This window comes from Danio rerio, chromosome 6, assembly GCF_049306965.1.
Source record: "Danio rerio strain Tuebingen ecotype United States chromosome 6, GRCz12tu, whole genome shotgun sequence".
NCBI classification, from domain to species: domain Eukaryota; kingdom Metazoa; phylum Chordata; class Actinopteri; order Cypriniformes; family Danionidae; genus Danio; species Danio rerio.
The window spans coordinates 42945001-42970181 of record NC_133181.1 but is presented as its reverse complement, the minus strand read 5'-3'; the positions used below and the strand labels follow the sequence as shown (position 1 = coordinate 42970181).

At 35.4% G+C, this 25181-nt stretch overlaps 2 protein-coding genes and 2 long non-coding RNA genes across 8 annotated transcripts in view; 2 read left to right on the top strand and 2 right to left on the bottom strand.

Moving 5' to 3' along the window:
• The window catches only part of pfkfb4b (6-phosphofructo-2-kinase/fructose-2,6-biphosphatase 4b), a 516544-nt gene that overhangs the window by 91442 nt on the left and 399921 nt on the right, over positions 1-25181 (top strand). The window lies entirely within an intron of this gene.
• On the bottom strand, positions 122-7517 carry LOC141386325 (uncharacterized). The gene is made up of 4 exons (XR_012408094.1): positions 5581-7517; positions 734-844; positions 596-648; positions 122-504 (listed from the first exon to the last, which is right to left on the bottom strand). It is a non-coding gene; the product is annotated as an uncharacterized lncRNA (long non-coding RNA).
• The window catches only part of si:dkey-28n18.7, a 25509-nt gene continuing 6177 nt past the window's right edge, over positions 5850-25181 (top strand). Inside the window, exons 1-5 of the long non-coding RNA NR_170248.1 lie at positions 5850-5933; positions 15401-15551; positions 15981-16033; positions 16248-16317; positions 19664-19805. This is a non-coding gene — a long non-coding RNA (si:dkey-28n18.7). The remainder of the gene's footprint in view (positions 5934-15400; positions 15552-15980; positions 16034-16247; positions 16318-19663; positions 19806-25181) is intronic.
• The window catches only part of slc4a8 (solute carrier family 4 member 8), a 51228-nt gene continuing 34919 nt past the window's right edge, over positions 8873-25181 (bottom strand). For 2 of the 5 annotated variants that reach the window (XM_073954379.1, XM_073954380.1), the window contains 11 exons: positions 24915-25020; positions 21406-21567; positions 21192-21305; positions 18573-18734; positions 17785-18036; positions 16233-16301; positions 15973-16146; positions 15351-15482; positions 13331-13443; positions 13039-13147; positions 8873-10509 (listed from right to left, as the gene is read on the bottom strand). In XM_073954379.1, coding sequence (XP_073810480.1) covers positions 10489-10509; positions 13039-13147; positions 13331-13443; positions 15351-15482; positions 15973-16146; positions 16233-16301; positions 17785-18036; positions 18573-18734; positions 21192-21305; positions 21406-21567; positions 24915-25020 — 1414 coding nt within the window. In that variant the 3' untranslated portion in view covers positions 8873-10488. Of the gene's footprint in view, positions 10510-11097; positions 11515-12634; positions 13148-13330; positions 13444-15350; positions 15483-15972; positions 16147-16232; positions 16302-17784; positions 18037-18572; positions 18735-21191; positions 21306-21405; positions 21568-24914; positions 25021-25181 lie in introns of those variants that run through there. The other 3 variants (XM_680574.9, XR_012408084.1, XM_009302600.4) reach the window with 3 other exon arrangements.

Sequence of the window (25181 nt, the reverse complement as noted above, 5' to 3'; positions counted from 1 at the left end):
CACAAATGTAATAAAAGTATAGTAACAAGGTCAAACACACATCTGAATATTTAAACTTTTAAAATAGAGATAAATGGTATAGATGGATGGAACGTTCTGACAAAGAAAATCACAACAATTTCATAGATGCAGGATGCAATTCAAGTTTTATTGCCACATGCCAACCAGATGTGTCACTAATGGCAGATATTTCAACTTTGTCGGATGCCAATGTTAGTACCTCTACAGTCCAACTACAGCACCATCTATTGTCAGAGTCACTTTTAAAATGCATAAGCCAATTGCAACAAACAATATATGAAAGAGAAACAACAATAAAAGTAACAGAAGTATTTAAAGGCCTTTGATTTACATATTTTCACTTAGCTGATGCTTTCTGTCATGTTTAATGTTGAGCTGTTTTAAACCCAGCTGTTAATCCTTAGGTCTGTTCCCGATTGTTCCATACATTTCCTCAGCATTATATTTTCTCTGCAGTTTGACATATGTTGAATTGTGATCATCCTGAAAGACAGTTTATCAACAATTGCTCGCATATAAATGTGTTGTGTATTAAAAATGTGGATTATAGGATACTAGCACTCACGCAACGTACCATATTATTTTCCACATTTATCTCGCCAGTCTCCATTTGTGCTTTTGCGTGAGCTTTGGGAACAGTAAATACCTGAATTAAACATAGTTAATTAAAAGCATTATGACTTGTGTATGCATATAACGTCTAAATACTGACATTTGTGTATGCAGTAGATGGCAGCAGCTCCTGCTGAGGCTAATACCAAAAACAGCACAGAGATCAACACGCTGAGACTCGTCTGAGAAAATGCTGAACTTTCAGGCCTTTCTAATGAATGAATAGAGGAAAAATAGGTCGAAGCACATTATTACAAAATATTCTATTTAATCTTTACTCATTAACTATTAATATACTGATTAATTGCTTTAACCCTCATAAGACATTTGGGTCCATTTTGGCCTGGAAGAGACATGCAAATATCTAAATGTTGCACAGGTTTTATTGTGCGAATAATATTTATTAAAAAGTGTTTAAAAGATTTTCTAGTTCTGGGTTGCGGTTGGAATGCCGTTCTCTGTATAAATCATCTAATTGGTGGTTCATTTCACTGTGGTAAACCTTGATAAATAAGGTACTAAGCCAAAGGATAGTGAGTGAATGTTTTAAAACCCATCATTAAATAATCTTTTCCCCTTAAAGTTATACTATTATGTTTTAAGAGTTATATCTATTTATTAAAGTCACGTTATTATTGACCTGGGGATAGGCTAAGGAGTAGCCTACTATAGGTGTCAGAAATACTTTTTGTTTATTATTTATGATGTATCATCAAATTTTAACTTCAAAGGGCACCTATGGTGAAAAATCTACTTTTCAAGCTGTTTGGACAGACGTGTGTAGGTATAGTGTATAGACCGTCATATTGGGGTGATATAAACACACCCTGTCCTTTTTTTTCTTAAAAACGGTGGACCAATTGGAGTGGTTTTCAGACCGACCGCAACTTGACATAGGAGTGTGGTCCCCTTGCAACCAAATTGATTGACAGCTGCGTATTAACATGTCCCTGTAGTCACGCGCATAATCATATCAATAAGACAGGACGTGCGGAAAGCAATCAGGAATAAAAGGTCTGTTCAGTTTGCTAGGATCATCAATCATCATCAAATGTGATCAAGAGTGAGTTTTACAGGTTTAAAATGCTTTAAAATAGTGCACATGTATAATGAATTACAGCGATCCGCTTCAGCTTTACTTTATCAGCAAAGCTGCGTGTCATAACACTTATAAAAGAAGACGCTTCAATCCCGGTTTGTGGACATTAAATCAGGTTTATTTTGTACATTTTACATAACAGATACCCATACAGCAGTGGAGATTAACCTGCGTCCTGTCACATTTGCGTGCAAAAAGATTGCAAAGCTAAATGCGCGCATTGTCTGTGCGTTGTGTGACTCGTCGTTGCAACTTCCCAAAAAATGCATCAAATACTCATTGGTAAAGTTCTTACTATAGTATTTCTCACAAACGCTACATGAGATCTGCTTCCTGTTGTCTGAGGCAGCCGAGAGAGGAGAATAAGGCACGCTGAAAGCCACATAGAAACGGTGGGCGGGGAGGACTAGCATTAAAGGTGCAGTACAACAAAACCTTTATGATGCTAAAAGGTATAAAATAGAAACTTAGAAAAGTTATAATAAAAAATCTGATGGGTGTTTTAAACTGAAACTTAACAGACACATTCTGGAGAAACAAAAGACTTAAATTAAATCTGAAAAAAGGGGTGGTCCAGAGTGTATTTTTAAGGCTTGGTTGTGTTTAGAAGATGCAAAGTAATGTGTGCTCATGCTTCATTTGTTAAAAATCACATCTTTTTTTATATATCTAACTTTGATTATATACAGCTACTCAGCTAACATTAAAACGACTGACATATTTCCTAGTTCCTCCAAAGGCCCGCCCTCAAGAGGCTCTGATTGGTCAGCTAACATAATGTGCTGCGATTCGCGGATCTGCTCCATGTCACCAGGAAGCGCCATGTCCAGTCCAAGTATGCCACACGCCTGCTTTTGAGTGAAGGTCCCGGCTGTTAGATCGCCCCCTGGGGGCTGGCTGCAGTACAAGTCATAAAGCCCACCTCCTTGTTAATGAACGAGACTTGAGCCCAAATAAAAAAATCAATTACACTTGTAATTGCAAGTTAAATCCTCTCCTTGCAATGAAATGTCCCGAAAGATGGTTTTAGTTCATTAAGACACTGATTATCATGCTGATATAGGTTCTGATCTTCATTTTTTGTAAACATTATGTTTTTAGGCAGTAATTTAGTAAATTAGTAGCAGTAAATTAGGCAGTCAGAGCTTCGGGGGGAGATTGAAGTATTATTATTCGATTGTTGTGTTATTTGACTAGATAAAATGAGTTGTTCAGCAGTAAGCACTACTTTCTGACATACAGGATCTAGTGGAACACTATTCAGTAAGGTCAAAGCTTTATCAGACTTTATTAGTTTGCTGATACACGCCTAGCCGTGATGAGGAAAATACAGGTGATGGCTATCTAGCAGTAATTATCTTTATGGGTCTGAAATTATAATTAGGAAGACAAACACTAATGTTGGCCGATCTCCACATTGATCTTCTAACGTTATTATTTATTTAAACTTGATTTAAATTTAAGGACGTCTCTGACATATTGAGTTTCGGCATGTTATCAAGTTAATTTACTGAATTTGCTGTTGTAAAATAATAATGTTCTAGAAACTGCAGCTTGTACAGCAAATAGAGGTGTAAATGTTATAAATGATGCACTATTTACAGTTGGCTTTTTATTTAAAAACTCCAAATAAACATTAAAATGAATGTAAATTCTTCTTTGCCAGATATAATTAAGGCATCAAATAAACCACATGAAAACAGAGGCAAAAAAATTATAAACATTATACAAGCAATGTTGCAGCAGACATCAGTTGATGTATTAACACTGCAAAGTTTTTTGTACAAATTGACAAGGATTATTTATTTTATAAAGTGCAGGGTTGGAATGTGTAAATATCCTGTTAATATTTAGAAATCTTGCTGTATTTATTTTTTAAACTCATGAATTTCCGACATGGTAATTCATTATCTATGGTGTGTATATTTTGGGTCCTGTTGATGGCTTTAAAAATACAAACCTTTCTAAAAATGTATGTGTTGTTTATGTTATTGTTCATATTTTAACTGCTACCCGGTAACAACCCGTTATAAGAGAAACATTTTTTTGTGCTCATATCTGAGTCTAACTTAGGCTAGAGTGTATGAAAGATCATTTATTTTGCAGTCCAACATATTATTATTATTATTATATTAATAAAAACAGCTTGCATCACACAGTTTTTAATAAATCGTTTATTATTACTTGTTTTTAAATGTAAGTGCTTATATTTATATTAGCAAGTCTTTGTTATAGTGCAGATACGGGCGGTCAAATGAGAAGTTCGGGGGTGTGGTTGATTTGACATACAAGCGTTTGGTTGGAAGCTTGATTCTGCGGCTCTGCCTCTGACTTCATCTGGTAATCCATTCTGGTCATACCCAGGGTTCAATTTCAGCAGTCTTTTGCGACAGTTAGTGCCTGTCATTTGCGTTCAATGCGAATTTCAATTTGCCTTCAAAGCGTTCAATGCGAAAAGACGTTGTTGTGTCGTCCATATTATTTACAGTCATTGGTCCAGTCAGGTGCTGTGGAAATACTGTGAGTCAGTGTAGCCGTCTCATTGTGAGCGTGAATTAGACATACTCTCTGCTCTCAAAAATAAAATCTGACAAGTGTCTTTCATATGTATTCGGGTTATACGTATGTGTAAGTAATATAAAGGTTTGAATATCTTTTGTGAGTTCGTTCTTTGAGATGTAAAAGCAGGGAAAGCGGCTGCATAGAGAGACACTGTACGCACTGCTGAAGATTGGGGCTGTTTACAGGGGTTTGACTGATAAATATGTATTTGTATATGTACTGATAAATTTTAAGCTAAATTGTTAACAGTGCCAAACAGCATTTCCTGTTGTTTACATCCTTGTTTACATCCTTGCTACAACATATCATTAACGCTAGAAACTGTGCATGTAATATTTTAACAAATAAAATACTTAAAGGTTGTGGCTCACAATCCACAGTCTACTATGGTTGGAGTTGCTCCTTCTTTGGGGAGTTTTTAGCCGAATCCAGCACTGAACTAGGAGAGATTCTGGAAGCTGTCCTTTGTCAAATGCTAGAGCTATATCTTTTTTTATATAATTCTTTGGAACATATGTAAAATCAAATTGTAAGCACTTCTCTCTTTGTGTCCTTACAGCGCCTCATGTCATGCCCCTTCACTGCGCGAGGTGTATGCGAGTAACCTAAAACATTTGTGATCACACTAGCCTGGATGTATTTTTTGGAGTCCTCAAACTTCGTTCACTGTAGGCTTTGCTAAGCTAACTCTGTTAAAGGCAATGTATCTCTTTGCATTGAACTTTGAGCATATACATTCAGAGATGTTGTTTATGTTAACACATCTACATTACACATCAACTAAAGTTTTAAATGTGATATCATAGTGGACCACCCTTTTAAATCGAAAGCTTATGCAAGTAAAAAATAAGTTATAATTTAATCTTGAATATGATAGAACTGAATTTGTTTTTATTTCATTAGTAGGCCTATTTTATTTTCAGTAGTATACTTTTATGAATAAATTAGTAATTCTCAGATTTGCTATAATTTTCATAGAAGGCCATATTCAGGAGAAAAATTCTCATCACATTTGAAAAAATAAATTTTTATGCATAATTTTTTTGTATAATTCAGGTCTCATTTGTGTAACTTTTTAATAAATCAAAGAGTTCAGGGCACTGTAAACGTGGTTAAAACGGATATAACGTTAAATACAAAGACAAAATGGCTTTAATTGAAAAAAAGTCTAACCTAAACTACTGTCTGTTTTATAAAACAAAACATGGTTTTTGCTCTAAATGGATGGACATATTGCCTTATGAGGGTAACATAATTCAAATGCGTACTTCTAAATGATTTCTTACTTTTAACATAGACGTCAGTGAATCTGGATGTTTTATCTAATAAGCAGACGTACGAGCCCTGGTCCTCCTCGGTCAGGTCTGACAGCAGCAGAGAGAAGTTTCCAGGTGAGGTCTGGTTGAAGAGTGTAATTTTGTGTCTGTACAGCTCAAACACACTGGATATATCCGTGTAAAGTGCGTCTTTCGACGCTCTTCTGCTGTTGGTCTCCCACGAGACGCTGTTGGGCCTGTGCTGGGGGTCTAGACAGGAGCAGGGCAGCAACACAGACTCTCCGGAGAAAGCGCTCACGTTCCTCAAACCACTGTTTGATGGAGCACAGGCTGAGGGAAACCAAAATCTCTCGTGTGGGAAGGTATGGCTTCAAAATTAAAGTCTGAATAGGCCAGTTTACGGTTAAGGATATGCTTAAATCAAACTAATGATGCATGCATAGATGTCTCTCTAGCGGCTGATTTAATTAACGTTAGCATAATAGACACTCGAGAGCAAATACGCTGCATCTGTCATGGCGTTTAACAACAATTGATAAATTTGCATAGTTTAGAAATACTAAGTCAATATAAAAAGACAGACATTCTCTCCTGCGAAAGATACTTTAAGGATTTAAATCTAAGTAGTTTTACTAACGTGCAAAAAATATGTTAACTAAAATAGGATGTTAATTTATGACAGCAATATGTTAATTCGTGTTAGAAACATGCTCATTTATGCTACTTTTTACAAGTAAACAAAATCATTTATTCTTTAAAAATTCTACTAAAAAACAGTATTGATAAATTCAAATTCATGGCTGACAAATTTATGGAAACGAAAATGCTGCTAATTCGGTTTTCAGCATGCTAACAATTCTTGCTAGCAATGCTTACTCTTGTCAGTAAAATGTAAACAATGTGAACCAAAAGTTTGTAATCCTGATACTCTTCATTAAAAATCAGCTATATAAACTTATTTTATATGGGAGCTGCTGGGATGGGAGTGCATATGTAGCCTATATGTACAATATAGGTTATCAGGTTCTAAAATTAAATTATTCATTAAAGATGATTAATAAATTCTATAAATAAATTTAAGAAATTAATCATTGACCCATTTACATGTTACACTCATCACCAGTGTTGGGGAAAGTTACATTTGAAAGTAATGCATTGCTATATTAAGTTACTCCCCAAAAAAGTAACTAGTTGTGTTACTTAGTAATTTTTATGGTAAGTAATTTGTTATGTTACTTTTGAGTTACTTTATATTACCTGGCTTAGGCTTGATCTATTTCAGAACTTGTATTTTATTCTTTTTTTTAACAGAGGTGCTCTGCAATTAACAGTGCACTGTATAGCCTACACCTACATTAAAAACACATCAAATGTAACACACCAAAAAAATATTTTAGGATGTTATTTGAGAACTTCTTGACCCCAGAGCTATACGTGCCGTATATTCAGATTATTTAAAGTTTAACACAATGTATTTGCTACTTTTGTATCGTTTGTCTAAAGCAGTGGACACCAAACTTGTTCGTGGAGCTCCAGTGTCCTACAGATTTTAGCTTCAACCCTAATAAAACACACCTGATCAAGCTAATCAAGGTCTTACTAGGTATACTTGAAACACCCAGGCAGGTGTGTTGAGGCAAGTTGGAGCTAAACCCTGCAAAGACACCAGCCCTCCAGGACCGGGATTGGTGACCCCTGCTCTAAAGTAAAATCAGTGTCTATTGAGACAATCCGCTTTACTTTTTCTTCGATGCATTCAAAATAATGAAAACATTCTCTCAATGACTGCATGATTCATTGTGACTACTTTGATTTTAATTCAGCAATTTATTTTTTAAAAGTGAATTAATAAAACAAAAAAATTGCTCAAATATTACTGCTTATTTTTTTTAAAAGTAACACATCACTCGTTACCTAGAAAAGTAATATTATTACGTAACTCACATAACTTGTAATGCACTATCCCCAACACTGCTCATTACATTACAACTTTATTGTATGTTAAGTCAGATAGCCTGTTCTCTGTAAAACATCACAAATTTCTGCTGAACTATACAGCATTAAAATTTGAAAGTAAATTCAGACTTCAGAATTTACAATCCATTGATAAACAAGCATCAAATTAATTGTTTTTAATTAACTATTAATTAGTTTGGAGGCTGTCTTACCTTTTGTGAGGCACTGCATAGATGAGAGGATGCTTAAAAACATCCAAAGATGCACAAGTGACATGTTTATGCTGTGATGGTCACGTATCTCTTGAGATGGAGCTCTTACAAGTCACTTTCATATCCTGCAAGCTCTTGATATTTATCAGTACAGTAGAGGAACTCTTACACAATTAACAGTCAGCAAGAATAGTCACTGAAACATACAGGGCAAATGGAGCTATAACAAAAAGCCTACAATAGTGTTTTGTGTACTAGTCAGTGCTTTTAACTGAAGGTAAGATCATACATGTGTAAAATGATTATTTAAAAAAAAATGAATGTAGTAATTTATCATAAGGTGTATATACACTTACTGGCCACTTTATTAGGTACACCTGTCCAACTGCTCGGTAACAAATTTTTCTAATCAGCCAATCACATGGCAGCAACCTAATACATTTATGGCATGTAAACATGGTCAAGACGATCTGCAGTTCAAACTGAGAATCAGAATGAGAGAGAAAGGTGATTAGAGTGACTTTGAACGTGGCATGGTTGTTGGTGCCAGACGGGCTGGTCTGAGTATTTCAGAAACTGCCGATCAACTGGGATTTTCACGTGCAACCATCTTTAGGGTTTACAGAGAAGGATCCAAAAAACAGAAAATATCCAGTGAGTGGCAACTCAACAGAAGACCACACCGGGTGCCACTCCTGTCAGCTAAGAACAGGAAACTGAGGCTACAATTTGCACAGGCTCATCAAAACTGCACAATAGAAGATTGGAAAAACTTTTCCTGGTCTGATGAGTCTCGATTTCTGCTGCGACTTGCAGGTGGTAGGGTCAGTACTAGTAAGGTGTACCTAATAAAGTGGCCGGTGAGTGTATATAAACTTGAGTATTTATCCATTATATGTCTAAAAGTTAAATTAAGTCAAAGCAAATATTTAAGTAATAATTATTACAATTTTGCCTGTATTTTAAATTTTGCAGTGTAATGTGATTTATTTTATGGTTAATGGGTTTAATTAATAGGTTAACTACAAATATCTTGGAGTACTTTCCTTGAAAATTACCAGTACTTTCCCCCTTTTATTAAACTGCACATTGATATATATGTTGCTGTGGAAAAAAAAACACATGCACAACTCTTAACAGGTTCATCATTCATAAAATCTAAAATTTATTGGAGTGAAAGACATTCTCATTGAACACATCCCAGCATGAAGATAACATCGTACAATCAAGTCAATGACAACAGTTCCATAAACGAGAAAGCCGTGGAGGGGGATTATAAAGATAATTCAGTAGCTTAATGTCAAGCTGGGAAAATGCTCAATACTCCTCAACATTCCGAAGCTGAAATGACATTCCAGATTATATATAATGACATTCTCCCGAAGGCAGTTTAATAAGGTGAAACACGCGACTTACAGACAACTGGCCCAGTTAGAAACAAAAAATACAGCAGTAACCCATTCGCATTAACAGCCAGTGTCTTACTGCATCTGCTCAACTCATTTTATTAAAATACATTTATATATAAAAAAGAAAACTCTTTTACTTAAAATAACTATCACGCTGTTATACTCTATATAATAATTCCCTTTAAAATATAAAATCATATCGGTATATATATCTACACAAAGTGCAACTGTAAATAAAGTGTTATTTCGCTGAGGTTAAAAACGCAACCATATTTTTTGACCTCATTCAGTGCAGAATCTATTGTGGGAGCTTTAAAAGTATGGGGAGGTAGTCTATACGAGATGGCTTATTACTGGGATTGGTGACTCGTAAAGGTCTTTAAACGAAAGCCTGAACAGTCTTACCCTCAACCCTTGAAAGACCGAAAGGATGGAGCATATAATGGAAATGTTAACCTGTTCATACAAGGAAAGGGGAGTTTAAAACACTCGCAATAGAGTTCATACTTCTCCATCAGCATCCCTAAACCCATATAAGCCTTTATTGCTCAATATTAACAAGTTTGAATACAGCACGCGCAATAAAAATAGACATGTCCGTCTATAGTGGATAAGGACTGATTTGGTTTATGGTGGTTTAGTGTACGTAATGGCTATTTATACTGGCACAAAAGAGTTTCAACTGAGGTTATTATTTTGATCGGATGTTTGGCTTAAACACACAAACTTGTTGCTTTGACGGTTTGACACACGTATACAGTATTATCTACAAGTATATAGTTAAAATGAGAACATTTAAACAGCTATTAAACAACTTAGAACCAGACAACGAACGAAAAACAAAAAACGTGTACAGTACAGCACAGCACAGAGACGCCTATGTCTGCTAAAACCCAACTAAACATTGAAAATAACCTGGATTTGGTTGGAGAATATGTCGCACATATTCACACACACACACACACACTGAGACACCAATATATCTCACACAGCTATACATAAACACGCATGTGTGTGAGAAACATGGGAAGAAGTGAACTACTGTAACATCTGTGTGTTTTTAGCACGCGGCTGCTTCTCGAAGTCAGCCGAATTTCAAACGACCGTCGCTAAGAAGGTAATTTCTTCTTTCTGCAGGGATACTTCACGGTACCTCCTGTGAGGAGAGAAAGAGAACACACAGATAAAGAGAGATTTATATTTGAGCAACTATTTAATAGTTTCAAACCCCAGTTTGTCATCTGATCAGTAGGTCTCAAAGTGGGCTCCATAACCCATACATAAACAGGGCTTTATGACTTCCATGACGCAGAAAATCTGGATGGAAGTGTGGAATCCAGTCATGACAAATTGAATCTGACCTATAACATATAACATAATATGGATATAAAAAATGCTTTAAAGTCTCCAAGAAATCAAATCTAACCATATGATTTTGGTTCTCACATTGTCAGTTTTGTGGTGAGCGAATCATCTGTGCATGTCATTAAGAAAAAAAAAAAGTTTGTTCTACTAATCTTTAAGTGAAATCTGAAAATGCCTTCCCGTTTGTTTTCAGTTAAATTATCAGATTATGGGAATTTGAGTTAATGAGTGTGGCTAACATACTTAACCACTCTGGTTCAACTATCAGTTTCGACAACAAACAGAAATGGTGAGCAGGAGTCTGTTAGGTTGTAATAACTCTTCTAAAAACCCTTTCCTGATCTTTCTGAATGAAATGCCTACTTTACTACATCCAATCAACTTGAAGTAGATCAAACAAGGCACACCCAAAATGTTAAATGTAAAAATTAAATGTTTTCTCATTTAATATTTCGTTCCTCTATGAACTGCATCAAAATATGAACAAAATAATGATCGCTGCTTCCGTTTCATTGGGTTTTTAAGACTTCAATTGAAGTCTGAAATAGTTTGGTTCACTTAAAATTAAGCGTTTTTTTTTTTTTAAAGAAGTCTACGCTGCTAACTAATGCAGCTTTTAATTGATCGAAAAATGCAGAAAAATTGTAAAATAGTTAAACATTACAATTTAGAATAGCATTTTCTTATTGAATGTAATTAAAAATTGAATTTACCCATGAAGTACCTATCATAATTGACCACATTAGAACAGCAACTCATCTTATTATACTGATTTTTGAAGGATCACGCGACACTGAAGAATGCAGCAATGATGCAGAAAATAAAAGGATAAATCACATGAATAAATACAATTTAAAACTACAAAAATATAATCGATTAGATACTGTATTCTGTGGCTGAGAGAGCTTAACGTGCTGCAATTTAAGAAAACGCATGCAATTACAAAAAACGTCAGCAGAGAAAATATCTTCATCTGTTTGACAGCACAAGTGCTGCAAATCCTCACAATGCACACACACTTAAAAAAAATGCACTACATTTTCACACTATGCAAACAAATTAATAAAACATGCTGCATTTTCTCGCAACACAAATCATTTATAAAAAGCGCAATATATTTTCTTACAACACTTGCAAAAACAACGGAACACAACAGAAATGTTTCAAGGCGACCCTAAAACGTTATGGACGCCACTGTACCATGACAATTGTTGCATCCCAATTTGCATACTATCCGTCCTGAATAGTATTTAAAAATAGTATTAGTATGTCCCAAATCGTAGTATGTTGAAAAGAGTATCGCTGATATTCCCCACAATACGTTGAGCATTGGACGCAAATTCGATTAGAACTACAAACGCGGGTAAAAAGTGTAAATAAACTACAAACATATTGGACGCACGAGACCAACCATAGAGAAGCTTCTGTAAAGATTATTGTATGACTGTTAATATCTAGCCAACTGGAAAATATTTAAATTGTGTTTTCTGTGTTATATTTCATCTACAACAACAATACTGAACTTACATAAAGACATGTTTGGATATTAACGTCTGAATGCATAATTACCCACCAAGAGATTTCTCTGCCTGAAAGACTTGTGAATGGGAGATAAACCTGCTGCTGCAAGATATTAAAATAAATACGACAGAAATGTGGATGTGTCGAGATGATTGTCAGGGCTCATAACTAAGCAACGCAACGATCTGTGAACGAGGAAGTGGTATGTCCCAAATCTTGCATACTCTTTTGTCACACACTCAAAAGTGTATATTTTTCCTTTACCAAAAAAGTACATACTTTTAGGGTGTACTATAAGTATGCAAATTGGGACGCAGCAAATTGCTCCGTGAAGTTATTGGTGATCGTTGAAAGGTGAGTTTTTTTGTGTGTTTTTTTTTTTAACATCCTGAATCCCTTGTCTTTTGTATTTTATTAGCTTGAATAACCATAACCTAAGTAGCCAGGTCTGTCACGTTTCCATTGTGTTCCATGCGATTTGAAAGTGTTATGAAAAAATGCATTGTGCTTTCGTAAATTGTTTGTGTTGTGAGAAAATGCTGCGCAAATTTGAAAAATGTGTTTGTATTGTGAGGATTTGCAGCATTCGTCCTGTCAAACGAATTAACATGTTTTCTTAATTTGCTGATGTTTTTTGTAGTTACATGTCTGTTCTTAAATTGCAGCAAGGTACGCTCTCTCGGCCACCGTAATTTTAAATTATTTAAATTTTATGAAATCTTTACTATTATTAAAAGTAAAAATTTTAAACCATTAATCAAAATCCAGAAAATAAAAAAAGTCAACAAAAAGAGAATGCGTTAAAACTGTCAAATCGATACAATAATTAGTGAAAAGTCATATATATATAAAAATAATGAAAGTCTAAGAGATCTCTGACCCCCAAAAAGTTTGTGAACCCTTGATCTAGCAACCTTCAAAGAAGAACAGTAGAAGAAACAGACAGATAAGTAAGGAAATTTAGGGAAAACCGACACTTTAAAGGAAGGAAAGAGAGTTCTTGCCTTTTTATGTGTGCTTGCGCGTTGTGTGTCCATGTTATTGGAATTGAGGGATTTCCAGACAGTAGTTTTAGACATTTCATCAGATATGTTAATGTCAGAGGGATCAGTCCTGGACAACAGGTTGAGGAGAGGAAAGTGAAAGGGCAGGAGAAAGGGAGAAAGGGAAAGTGGAGTGTTAGTTACTACACAACAACAGATACACAGTGGACATGGTGGTTGTGTGAGCTTATTTTGAAGACACCAGGCTTTTGAACGAGGGTTCGTAGTACACGGGCCTGTAGTAGAGCTGTACCTTGGGTCTGGGGTTCGAGGAGAGTGTAGAGGTTTGCTCTCCATTGGGATCTGCACTGTGTCTTTGTTGTCCGATTCCCCAGATTCATCCACCAGCATCTCCTGTGATTCCTGCTGCTCAGATGAACACACACATAGAAGTGGCTTTATTGTGTTTATGTCAAACCACATTGCAAGAATATGTTGATGGATTATTTTTTAGTTTATAGCCTGATTTGTTTAAGGATAGTAAAAGAATTTTCAGGAGTATAAAAACTTACAGTGGTGTGATAAAGTGTTTGCCCCTAACTGATATCTTTTTTTTTTGTATGTTTGTTACACAATAATGTTTCAGAGTCTTTAGAATTTAAATATTAGTCAATTATTATTAAGGGAAAACATAATAAACAATTACATAGCGATGGCACGGTGGCTCAGTGATTAGCACTTTTGCCTCACAGCAGGAAGTCACTGGTTCTAGTGCCGACAGGGCCAGTTGGCATTTCTGTATAGATTAAATATTCACCCAGTGTTTGCGTGGGGTTCGTCCAGGTGCTCCGGTGGCTGTAGTGTATGAGTGTGTGTGTGTGTGTGTGTGTGTGTGAATGTGAGACTGTATGGGTTTCTCAGTACTGGGTTGCGGCTGGAAGGGCATCCATCTGCTGTGTAAAACATATATGAAATAGTTGGAGGTTCATTCCGCTGTGGTGACCTATGAAATGGAGACTAAGCCAAAGGAAAATGAATGAATGACAACTACATAGTCTATGATAACTTGCAATGAGAAGAGATGTGGAGGGATTTGGGGACTCATCTTTGCAGAATTGTTGTAATTCAGCTATATTAGAGGGTTTTCGAGAATTAATCACATTTTTAAGGTCATGCCACAGCATCTCAATTGGATTCAGGTTAGGACTTTGATTAGACCAATCTAAAGCCTTCATTTTCCTTCAGCCATTTAGAAGTGGACTTGCTGATTTGCTTTGGATCATTGTCCTTCTGCTGAACCCAAGTTTGCTTGAGCTTGAGGTCACTAACAGATAACCGGACATTCTCCTTCAGGATATTTTGGTACACAGCCATATACATGTAGTTTTGGAGTTTGTTTTCCCTTAATAATAAAAACATTCCTTTAAAAACCACATGATGTGTTTTTGTTACCTTTGAATACACATTAGAGCGCACTGATTGGTTTGAAATAAGTCTTACTCATGAATGAATGCAACACACTCTGAGACGTATTTAGGAACTCCTAGGTACAGACGTCCAGTCTACACGCTGGAATATGCGCTAAGATCTCATAGCCGTGACGCAGCTTCAAAAATTTGTTTCAAACCGGACGTACGAATTTGCTCAAAATAATGCAAAAACAACCAGTTTTCAATTTTAGTGAAATATATATGTCCTAATAGTATTTTTAGCAGTGTGGGACACATACGACTGTCAACAGCTCAAAAAATGTGTTTTGGTGTTTCATAGCCTTAAAAAAAAATAAAAAAATTCCTGAATAATCTTTGAATACCTTTAAACAAATCAGGTTACAAGCTAAAAATAATCCATCAGTATATTTTGATATGTAAACAATTTTTCACACCACTGTAAATCACTGCTGATTTAAATTGTTTATGAAATGTAAAACAGAAAATGTGTAAAAAAAAAAACAGACATGCTTTTATCATGTTTACTGGTTATTTAGGCAATATTCACTCATCAAATTAACTCATTAAATTAAACTCGACCTGGATTGGAACAACTTAAGGTAAAGCAGTAATTGTAAATGTTCATTTTGGGGTGAACCATCCCATAAAATAGGTTGTAGAACAGTAAATGTGTAAAAAAAAGCATTTACAACACTGTAGAAGCACTGCGCTGTTGTCCCTTAATTGTTATTTGTCTGTAACCACCCAGTTATTATATTGGAAATACACTAAAAATAAAGAAATAACAATAATAAAACAAAAACAAAAAAAGGATTAAAACTACACACATTTCATAACCAGCATGCATTTTATTTGCATACCCTTTTGTTATGGATCACAAACCTCCTCTGCTTTCTTGGAATCATCATCCAGCTTCTTCTTTCTATTCTCAGGCATCAGATCATCAAGGTAACTAAGCTCCCGTTTGGAAAAACAGAAGTCCAGCAGCTTGCGGATGAACACTAATGCCAGGACCTGCAGGAAATAAACACGCTCATACTGTATTATTCTTATGGTTCTTAAAACACTGCTCCACGTCACTAGGTAGGTTTTAATTTTAGGTGAAGTTGAAATAGTAAAATAAATGATATAAACATTGAATGCACTGAATAAAAGTGTCTTCCACATGTGTTCTGTACATCATTATTTTCCATTCAGTGTTCAGAAATGTACAAAAATGTAGACTTTAAACTATAAAACTGGTCATGATTGCTTAGTTAAAATACTTGGGAGGATTTAATTTTTTTTTCTAGTATTGATTAACAATACCAAATTTAGCATCTATACAGCTCTACAGATGACATTCAAGCAAAAAAAAGATATAATTAATTACCTCAATTTAATAATTTGTTCCCTTGTGCACATAATCTAGTAAATCGTGCCCCCATTTATTTATTTATTTATTTATTTTTTGCATGCTATGTGTTATGCTCAGTGTCTCTTTGTGTTTTGTTTTGTGTCATACCATCATAGGAAACACGATTGCGGCAGGGGAATGTTTAATGACCCAGAGCAGCACAAGGCAGGTAAGTTGGGTCAGAGTGAACAAGTGAACCTTCCTCAGAGGAACATGGCGGAGATAAATAAAGTCTGGCTGATGCTTCGCTGGCATGCCAAACAGCTTCAGACGGTCAAACAACTGAGAAAGAAATAGCAGAGAAAGATGATGAATGACTAACCTGTCTTTAAACCTGTGTACTGAATGTTTAATATCAATATCTCTACCTGAATGCCTTTCAGAGATGAGACGCCCATATAAAGAAAAACACCATAGAGAACCGGCATGGGAATGAACTGTGAAACAAAAATAGTGAGTATTAAGTAATGCATATATCATTTAGATTTTAATATGTTTAGAATTTAATCTAACATTGCAGTCTTAATACAAAATATATTTAAATAACAAATCTCAAAAATGAGTTAAGAAGAAAACAAAACAAAGGATAAAATGTCTGGGGTATTTTTTATGCATGAAATGGAATGCTCTTTCGAGCACCCTGCACTGTGGGGTAGAGTATTGCATACTTTTAGGACATTTTTGTATGATTATTAAGTAAATGTGATGATACACTATTCTATAAACTGTTTTATACAAGTCAATATGACATTTCAAAATGTGCAAGAATTGTGGGAAAACGGAACTCTCACCTGTTTTTCTTAGCTAGCTATATATTTTAATCATATTAAATACAGTATAAAATCTGCCTCATATTTTGGACTGTGTGGCAATTGTTTATTTTTAGTGTCAGTTTTGATTTAAGCCTTAAATATTTTTTCATTTATTTATATACATATATTTTAATAATTTGCTTAGAACAATTTTTTTATAAGTACAAAACAGAACAAAAACATTTATACAATCTATTATATTTTTTATACAAATGATAAGGAAAAAATACAGAAAAAAAGTAAATTAATAAAAAAACTAAGTAATAATAATATAAAAAAAAGCACAAAATAAAACAAAAAACAAGCACCAGCCCATCTAAACATGTACCATATAGAGTAAATAATATACACCGTTAAGCTTTACTTGATCAAAAACAAAACATTAAAAATGGAGTGGAAAAGTAAGAGTAATTGACCATGAATCATAAGTGCCCGACTTTCAAGTTTTTTCAAACTTTTTAGAAGTATCTGCCCCAGCAAAACGAATTCTTTCAAGCTTAAGAGCAGCAACCATTTCAGTCAGCCATTCATGAAAAGTAGGTGGTAAAGTGAACTTCCAGTCTATCAAGATCACCCTTTTAGCCACCACTATACCAAACATAAGCTATTTGCTGATTATGTGAATCGAATAATTTCTTGATCCTGGTGTGTGTGGTGTGATTGTTGGCATGAAATTAGTTTTTCCCCATTTCTAATGTATATCTCAGTGAAATGACTTGTTTCAAACAAGGATAAAATGTGGAACGGGACTTTATTTTTTTCTAGTCAGGAACTAATTGGATTACTGTGGTTTCCTATTTCTGTGATCCAATGTGTGAGGCAGTTTGAAACATCCTCACACGTAAACACTTCAACAGAGACAAAGAAAGTTTCGAAAGAGTTCATGAAAGAGAATGTACATGAATAATAAGATCATAAATAAGTCTCTAGAGTGTGTATGGGAAGTTTCAGCTCAAACTACCCCACAATGTTTTATAAGTCTTTTAAACTCCCCCTTTTATATTCATATACTGTTGCCACACAACTGTGTTTAAATCCCATATGAAACTGATTTTCCCTTAAAGTAGGCTATCATACATACAACAACCCACAAAACATGTGCAAATACCTGTAACAATCCAGTCATGAACACAGAGCAGCCCATGAGCAGAAAGATAAACAATCCAGTCAGCCTCTGTTCTTGAATACCCAGGAAACGAGGCTGTTCTCCAGGGGCTGAGCTTTCAGACTCCAGCTTCAGGCTGTTGACGTGGGATATTGACAGGACGGTCGCTGCTACAAACCAGGGCAATCCCAACATAGAACATACAGCCAACATCACCCCGACCATCAGCAGATCCAAATGGTACCCACAGCCTTTCTGTGTAGAGGAATTATACAGTTTAAGTCAAAATGATTAGCCCTGCTGTGATTTTTTTTTTCTTTTTTAAATATTTCCCAAATTATGTTTAACAGAGCAAGGAAACATTCACAGTATTCCCTACAATATATTTCTTTTGGAGAAAGTCTTATTTGTTTTATTATGGCTATCAAAAAACTTTTTAATTTTTTTAAAAGTCATTTTAAGGTCAATATTATTAGCCCCCTTAAGCTTTTTTAAAAATTGTCTACAGAACAAATCACTGTTATACAATGACTTGCTTAATTACTCTAACTTACCTCATACCCTATTTGACCTAGTGAAGCCTTGACAAATATCTAGTAAAATACCATGAACTGTCATCAAAATTAGTTATTAGAAATGAGTTATTAAACTATTATGTTTAGAAATGTGTTGAAAAATCTTTCTGTTAAATAGAAATTGAGAAAAAAAATATGGTGGGGGGCTAATAATTCAGGAGGGCTAATAATTCTGACTTTAACTGTACATAAACAGAAACCTCCTCTGCCATTTACCACCAGTTTGTGCTCTTTGCGGTTTATAATGACTGCAGTGATCTGTTGGTCCATGAAGATGAGAATGGTGCAGAGGAGAGCTGGTATTAAGGCAGCCAGTACTGTCCACCATGGGTTGCGCCCAATTGGGTTCATCACCCAACCACGATCATCACGTGTAGGCTGTAAAACACAACCAGGAGACAGTGAAACATCTGAACGAATGTCTAGAAAAAAGCACTGTACTTATATTTACTCCAAAGTAATAGCGATTTGTGTGTGTGTGTGTGGGTGTGTGTGTGTGGCAAAAAAAGTAATGGCTCAAATATAGAAAAGTCCAAAACTATCAATTACACAAGAATGAATGACTACACGTGAAGCTTGTATAATTTTGTTTTGGGCTGTTCTTTGACATCTATTATCTTTGCACTGATAGTCCAAATTTAGGCTTGTTTTATTAAAGCTGGCTATGTTTACATGGCTATTAGATGTCCTTTAAAACAAAATTGCTTAGTGGGTGGGTACCGCTTTCCAACATTCTTCAAAATATCTTCTTTTTTTGTTCAGCAGAAATTGGAAATTCAACAGGTTTGGAACAAGTGGAGGGCGATTAATTGTTTGATTAATTGTTTGTGAGTGAACTATCCCTTTAAGAATCAATTTATAAAAAGTGTTCATGATGAATTATAGAGTAAGAATGATCAGTTAAAAAATGTATTCAATATAATAATATACAAATATAATTCCAATATGATTGGTGCTCAACATTATTTATGATTATAATCAACAATTTCAGGAAATTTATTTTAATCTAATTAAAATTGACCCAAAATAGTTAAACAGCAGCAAGGTTTGTGTGCTATTTATTGTGATTCATTACACTCATGTAAGCTGAATTGAGTTATTATTTGATAACCTGATGTATAAAAGATGTATAATGACAATTCAGTCTAATCTGAGACAAATTTGTTAGCCATGGATTAAAAATGAGTCCGGCTAAATTGTTCATAGATCTCTGTCTGTGCATACTAGTACATGTTATTAGGATTAGCCAGGGTATAAACTTATTTCCAAGTCTCAGCATTGTCTAATCATCTAATCTGTCACTGCAGGGGTGCCAGACTCTAATCTAATCATACAAGCAAATGGGTCTAAAACAAGACACGTACAAACGGCACAAAAAGAGGATACTTGTGGATTATGAATGGGAGCAAAATACTTTGAGGACTGAAGAATCACGTTCATCGTTGTAAGGTAAGCAGATATTTTTAACAGAGCGTCAAGAAAGGAAAGCACTTCCGGTTTACTGATTCACACAGATGCTTCCTGTGTTTTGATACGTTTTTGAGAGCTGTTTTAGTTAAATGGTCAATTATTGATATATTTATTATTATTAGGGAGTAGTTCAAGAACACTACTATAGTGAAAATCAGCATGTTTGAGCTGTGTATTGATTTGGATGTTCAGATTCAATTTGATTTTAATACAAGTTCTTCCTTTGATTCTTGATTCTTAAATAATTTCAATAAGGGGATATATAATACAAAGGGTATTGAATAAAAAGATATGAATAATAAGCATCAGTTTGCAAATAGTGAATTAATGAGTAAAGTAAAAATAAAATAAAATTTTAGGTTTTAATTATAAGCAACGATTAAATAGGATTTTAATTAGTCATATGTAGGCCACACGGAATTTTCACGCGCAGAAATCTACAGATTTCCGCAGATTTTTAGCCCATCATTGAGTCTATTTATTTACATGTGTAAATGTGTGTAAATTTATGTTTATTCAGTTTTTATATTAATTTCACAAATATTTTTGCGATATTATAATAATAATATTAAAATGATCATATGAATACTGTAAAAGGTAAAACGAGTCTTCAAGCTATATCCTGCATATTAATGAAGTTGCATCTTATTCACAATAGCGCACACTGATTGGTACACACCAAGTCTTTCTCATGAATATAGGCACAGATGTGCTGAAAGCTCAATGACGTCACTTTGTTCCAGCCGGTACAGACAGCCAGTCTCCACGCTGGAACTTACACAATGATCTCATCACCGTGACGTAGCTTTAATTTATTTTCAAACCTGAAGAACGAATTTGCTCGAAACAATGCAAAAACAACCCATTTTTACTTGTTAGCTAAATATATGTTCAAATAGTGTTTTTAACAACATGGAACATGTCAACATCTCCAAAAAATGTGTTTAGGGGTTTTGTGACCCTCTAAGTCAAATTCCCCTTACACATGAGATAATGTACAGAACATTATCAACACAATACAGTAAAACAAAAGTATTTTAAAATAGTATCACATTAAAAGCCATACTTGTCATCATATTATAAATATCTACAAAGATTTTTCCTGCAAAAAAACAATGATGGTTATGAATTTAATGTAGACATTTTGGAAATTGTATTAAATGTCCTTCCTGAAGAGCATTGATATTCCACCAGGGGGCAGAAAACGTACTGTTCTACCAATATTATTTTTTTTATTAGTGAAGTATTGTTGAAATGATGCTTTTTAGAGACATTAGAAACACATTTATCAAACATGACAGTACATTCTGAGTTATAGGACTAAAAATGCAAGGCATTTGTGTGTATTACATACTGTAGTCCTACCTTGAACTTGCTGGGGACTTGTAATTTTTGGGATGGAACTCCAATGATATAATCAATCAGGACCATGAAAACAATGGTGAGGAACACCGCAAAATCACTGATCATTGACCGCACCTGCATCACAAAAATACCAAATATACACTTAGCATTTACTGTCTGCAAAATGGCTCCATGTATGCAAGCATATATAAGTGTTTGAGTCTTTTAGCCTCACCCGTGTTGGAAAGTATCTGCTAGCCTTAAACTGTTTCAGGAAGCTAGACATTAAAAAGGTACCAAAGAACAAGATGGATGACCAGAAGAGCACATCAGGGGTATAGGGACCGTGATGTCCACACGAAGGTCCAATAAACTGACCCTGGAGATCTAAACACTCCTACTCACACACACACAGAGAGAGAGACAGAGAGAGAGAGAGTGTGTTTGGCTCATATTTAACAGCATGGCAGCCTAGACGCTGACTCAACTGTGAAAACAGGATTAGCACTAAATGCGATCTGTGTGAGACGACACTGTGAAATAACGGCGCACTGCAGTGATGGGACATGAAGGAAATAACAGAGAAAACTCCTCCACTGCTTCAATGTGTTCTTTTCACTGCTTGAGGTTGTCAACGGATGTTTATGGCAGCTTGGGGTTGTTGAGAAGGCTAAAGTAAGAAAAAACATAGCTAGAGGTGTTTTTTACTGTGACATGTTTGTTCAAATATATAAGGTCATGTTCAAAATCATCTGCACTCACATGAGATTGAAACACAGTGGTTAAGGCTTAGGCTAGTTGGCTAATTCTATACATTTGGTATGCATTTATAATGGAATCAATGAATGAATATGGCTGCAAACAGGGTATTTCTAGAATGCAGGGTGAACAATCCATATTACTATATATAGATAGAGTATACCAATGACTGTAGTATACCTTTTTCAAGCACTGTTGTAAAGGCCAACTCAAATGACTGCATTCTAAATCGTATACTTCCCTACTATATATTCATATATTAGGTGAATTTTTTTGTTAATAAAATATCTGAATTCAAAAAGCAGACAAAAAAAATAAACCGGCATAGCAATGAATGTTGTGAAGATAGCGTGTCTATACTGTATTCATGCTGTATATATAGTGTTAAGTAACACTTTAGTTCAGGTAACAATTCATGCAATTAACTACTGGCTTATTACCTGAATATTAAGATATTAACTGTTGATTAGGTGTTATAGACCTTTTTCTTGGAATGCAAAATTACCCATTATGCTTTGCGTGTTTGCGCAAGAAGAATGCTAAGAACTTCCGGTCGGCAGCTGATGCGTGTAAACAGTCACATTTGGACAGCTTTGAAATTGAAACGATAGTTTTTATCTATTTTACGCGCTTTTATCATCTTTGAACTGATCCTGTTGTCCATCAGCACCATCTCCTGGACTGATTATTTAAAGAAATGCAATCTAATAGGATGGAAAACAGCTGCTGTGAGGCATTTTCCCCTCGCTGTCAGACGTCACCTTCTGACGTTTAAATGAAGCCTCGTCATCGCTAAAGTCAACAGTTTCTCTTTCTTTCAAATATACCAGCCCAAACAAATGTAATTCCCCAAAATGTTTGACACACACACGTAGCCTGTACTGTCCCACTGACACACTGATTTAATAACTGTGACAAAAAGAAAATATAGGCTAGTGTCATTTCGAAATGACAGAAAAACACAAACCGTGGTAAAAACAACACACAAAATAAAACATAAACGGCTCGCGATTAAAATCAACAGCAAATCAGCCAGCAGAGTATCAGTAACTGACTTTTATTGATCATTTTTGTAAATTGTATGACCTTCATATCTGTTAAGTTTCATGCCAGTAATCTGGTTTGCTCTATAATGCAGAAAAGTATTGTGTGTGTGTGTGTGTGTGTGTGTGTGTGTGTGTGTGTGTGTGTGTATTGAAGAGCCACTGAGCTAACAGCTAACAGGCCGGAAACACGCACACACACTGTATTTCTGACGGCAGACACGTGAACTAGGAAAACGTTTTTCTCGTATTTCTGACGTGCTTGAAACACATCTGACAGATTATAACAGCTTTAACAGACACATTTCTAAGTTTTGTGTCACAAAAACACTCTGTAATCTATTAAAATTGCTTTTAAAACCCATTTTCAGAGCGCAAATTACCAGTTGTGAACGCTGTAAATGGAGGTTTTTAGCATTCTACCGGAAGACGCTGGTCGTTATGGCGCCCTCCATGCAGCAGCTATGAAAAAGGTCTATAAACTAGTATGATCAAATTCTACATCCCTAATCCTACCCAAAACCTAAACCCAACAACTACCTTACTAACTATTAATAAATGGGTTATTAGTAGTTTATTAAGTGTAGTAGTGTTAGTTAATGGTTTGTTAATACAGTGAATTGTGACCTAAATTAAACTGTTACCCAGTGCTCTATTTTATTAGCTGTGAATTAAGTATTTATTAAAAATAGGTAGCTACTCAAAAAATATAGTATTTGATTTTGGATGCTGCCAAAAAATGCTTGGTACGCCTATAAAGACCACAGATACATTCAAAACTATATAGTATATATCATATTTGTTTGAACTTTTTTTTTTTACCTAAGTAGTATTTTCTACAGTATTTGATTGTGTGCTGTGTGAACAAAATCGTTAAATAATGGGGGCTTTTCATTCAGTTGCAAACCATTTATTTTGAACCAGTGGTTTCAAAATGCATATCGAAATGTTAATTTCTCCTATCACTAAAATGTGGACATGCTGCATTCACCAACTTTCAATTGTCAAGTGATCTATATGGTCAATTTAGGGCTGCTTCAATACCATTCACTAATTCTTTCCTCATGGCATTGTAAACTGTTTATCAGATGCACTCTTCAGAAGTGCACCTGAAGGTAAAAAGTTATCCAGTATATATATATTTTACCCCACTGTTTTATGAATAAGCTTTTCACTCATCAGAGCACACGTGCTGCTGATGATGTGACAATAAAAGTGATTCGATTTAAAGTGTGGCACAGTGGCTCAGTGGTTAGGACTGTCGCCCCACAGCAAGAAGGTTGCTTGTTCGAGTCCCAGCTGGACCAGTTGTCATTTCTGTGTAGAGTTTGCATGTTCTCCCCGTGTTCTTGTGGGTTTCCTCCGGGTGCTCCGTTTTCCCCCCACAGTCCAAACACATGCGCTTTAATTAAATTGGGTAAACAAAATTGGCCTTAAGGGCTTCACACACTGGATGCGCCGCTCAGCTCCGCGACAAGGCGCGCACATGACAGTTGAAAGTATCACACACTAGACGCGCAAATTCGCATGCTATTTAAAATGAAACCATTCACATGGCCCTCTGTGGCACGGCAGAAATATGAACAGTGTCCTGAGTCGTGGCTTGGCGCCGCCGACTTGCGGCGCTGGTGTGTGTACCCTGATAGAAACCTATATTTAGAATTCTGAAATGCATGGCACTGCGGGGTGCTATGCGGCGTGTTGCTCAGCGGAGCTTCTGGTGTGTGACCCTCCTTAGTTTATGTTTGTGTGTAAATGTGAGTTCATGCCAGTACTGGTTTGCTGCTGGAAATGCACCCGCTGTGTAAAACATATGCCAGAATAGTTGGTGGTTCATTCCACTGTGGTGACCCCTGATAAACAAGGGACTAAGCTATAGGAAAATGAACAGGTACATTCAGACAGATTGCTGAGATTGTGAGGATATGAGAAACTGAATTACCGTTACAGTAAGGTTGGTCCATGGCACTGCAGAGGCCGTGATGTTCCTCTGATTCCACACTTCCAGTGTTTTATTACTGGGATTATCAGGCTCTGCACACCTACAGCTGGTGGTACACAATATAGCTTTTTAAAATGTGTTTGCAAACAGTTATTGCAGAAGTCTTATTTGATCTCTTGTTAGCCTCATTGATGTCTAGGAGTGTCTTATTTATTTATTTGCTTATTGGCATGATTGGCTTAATAATATGAAAAATAAAGGAGGACA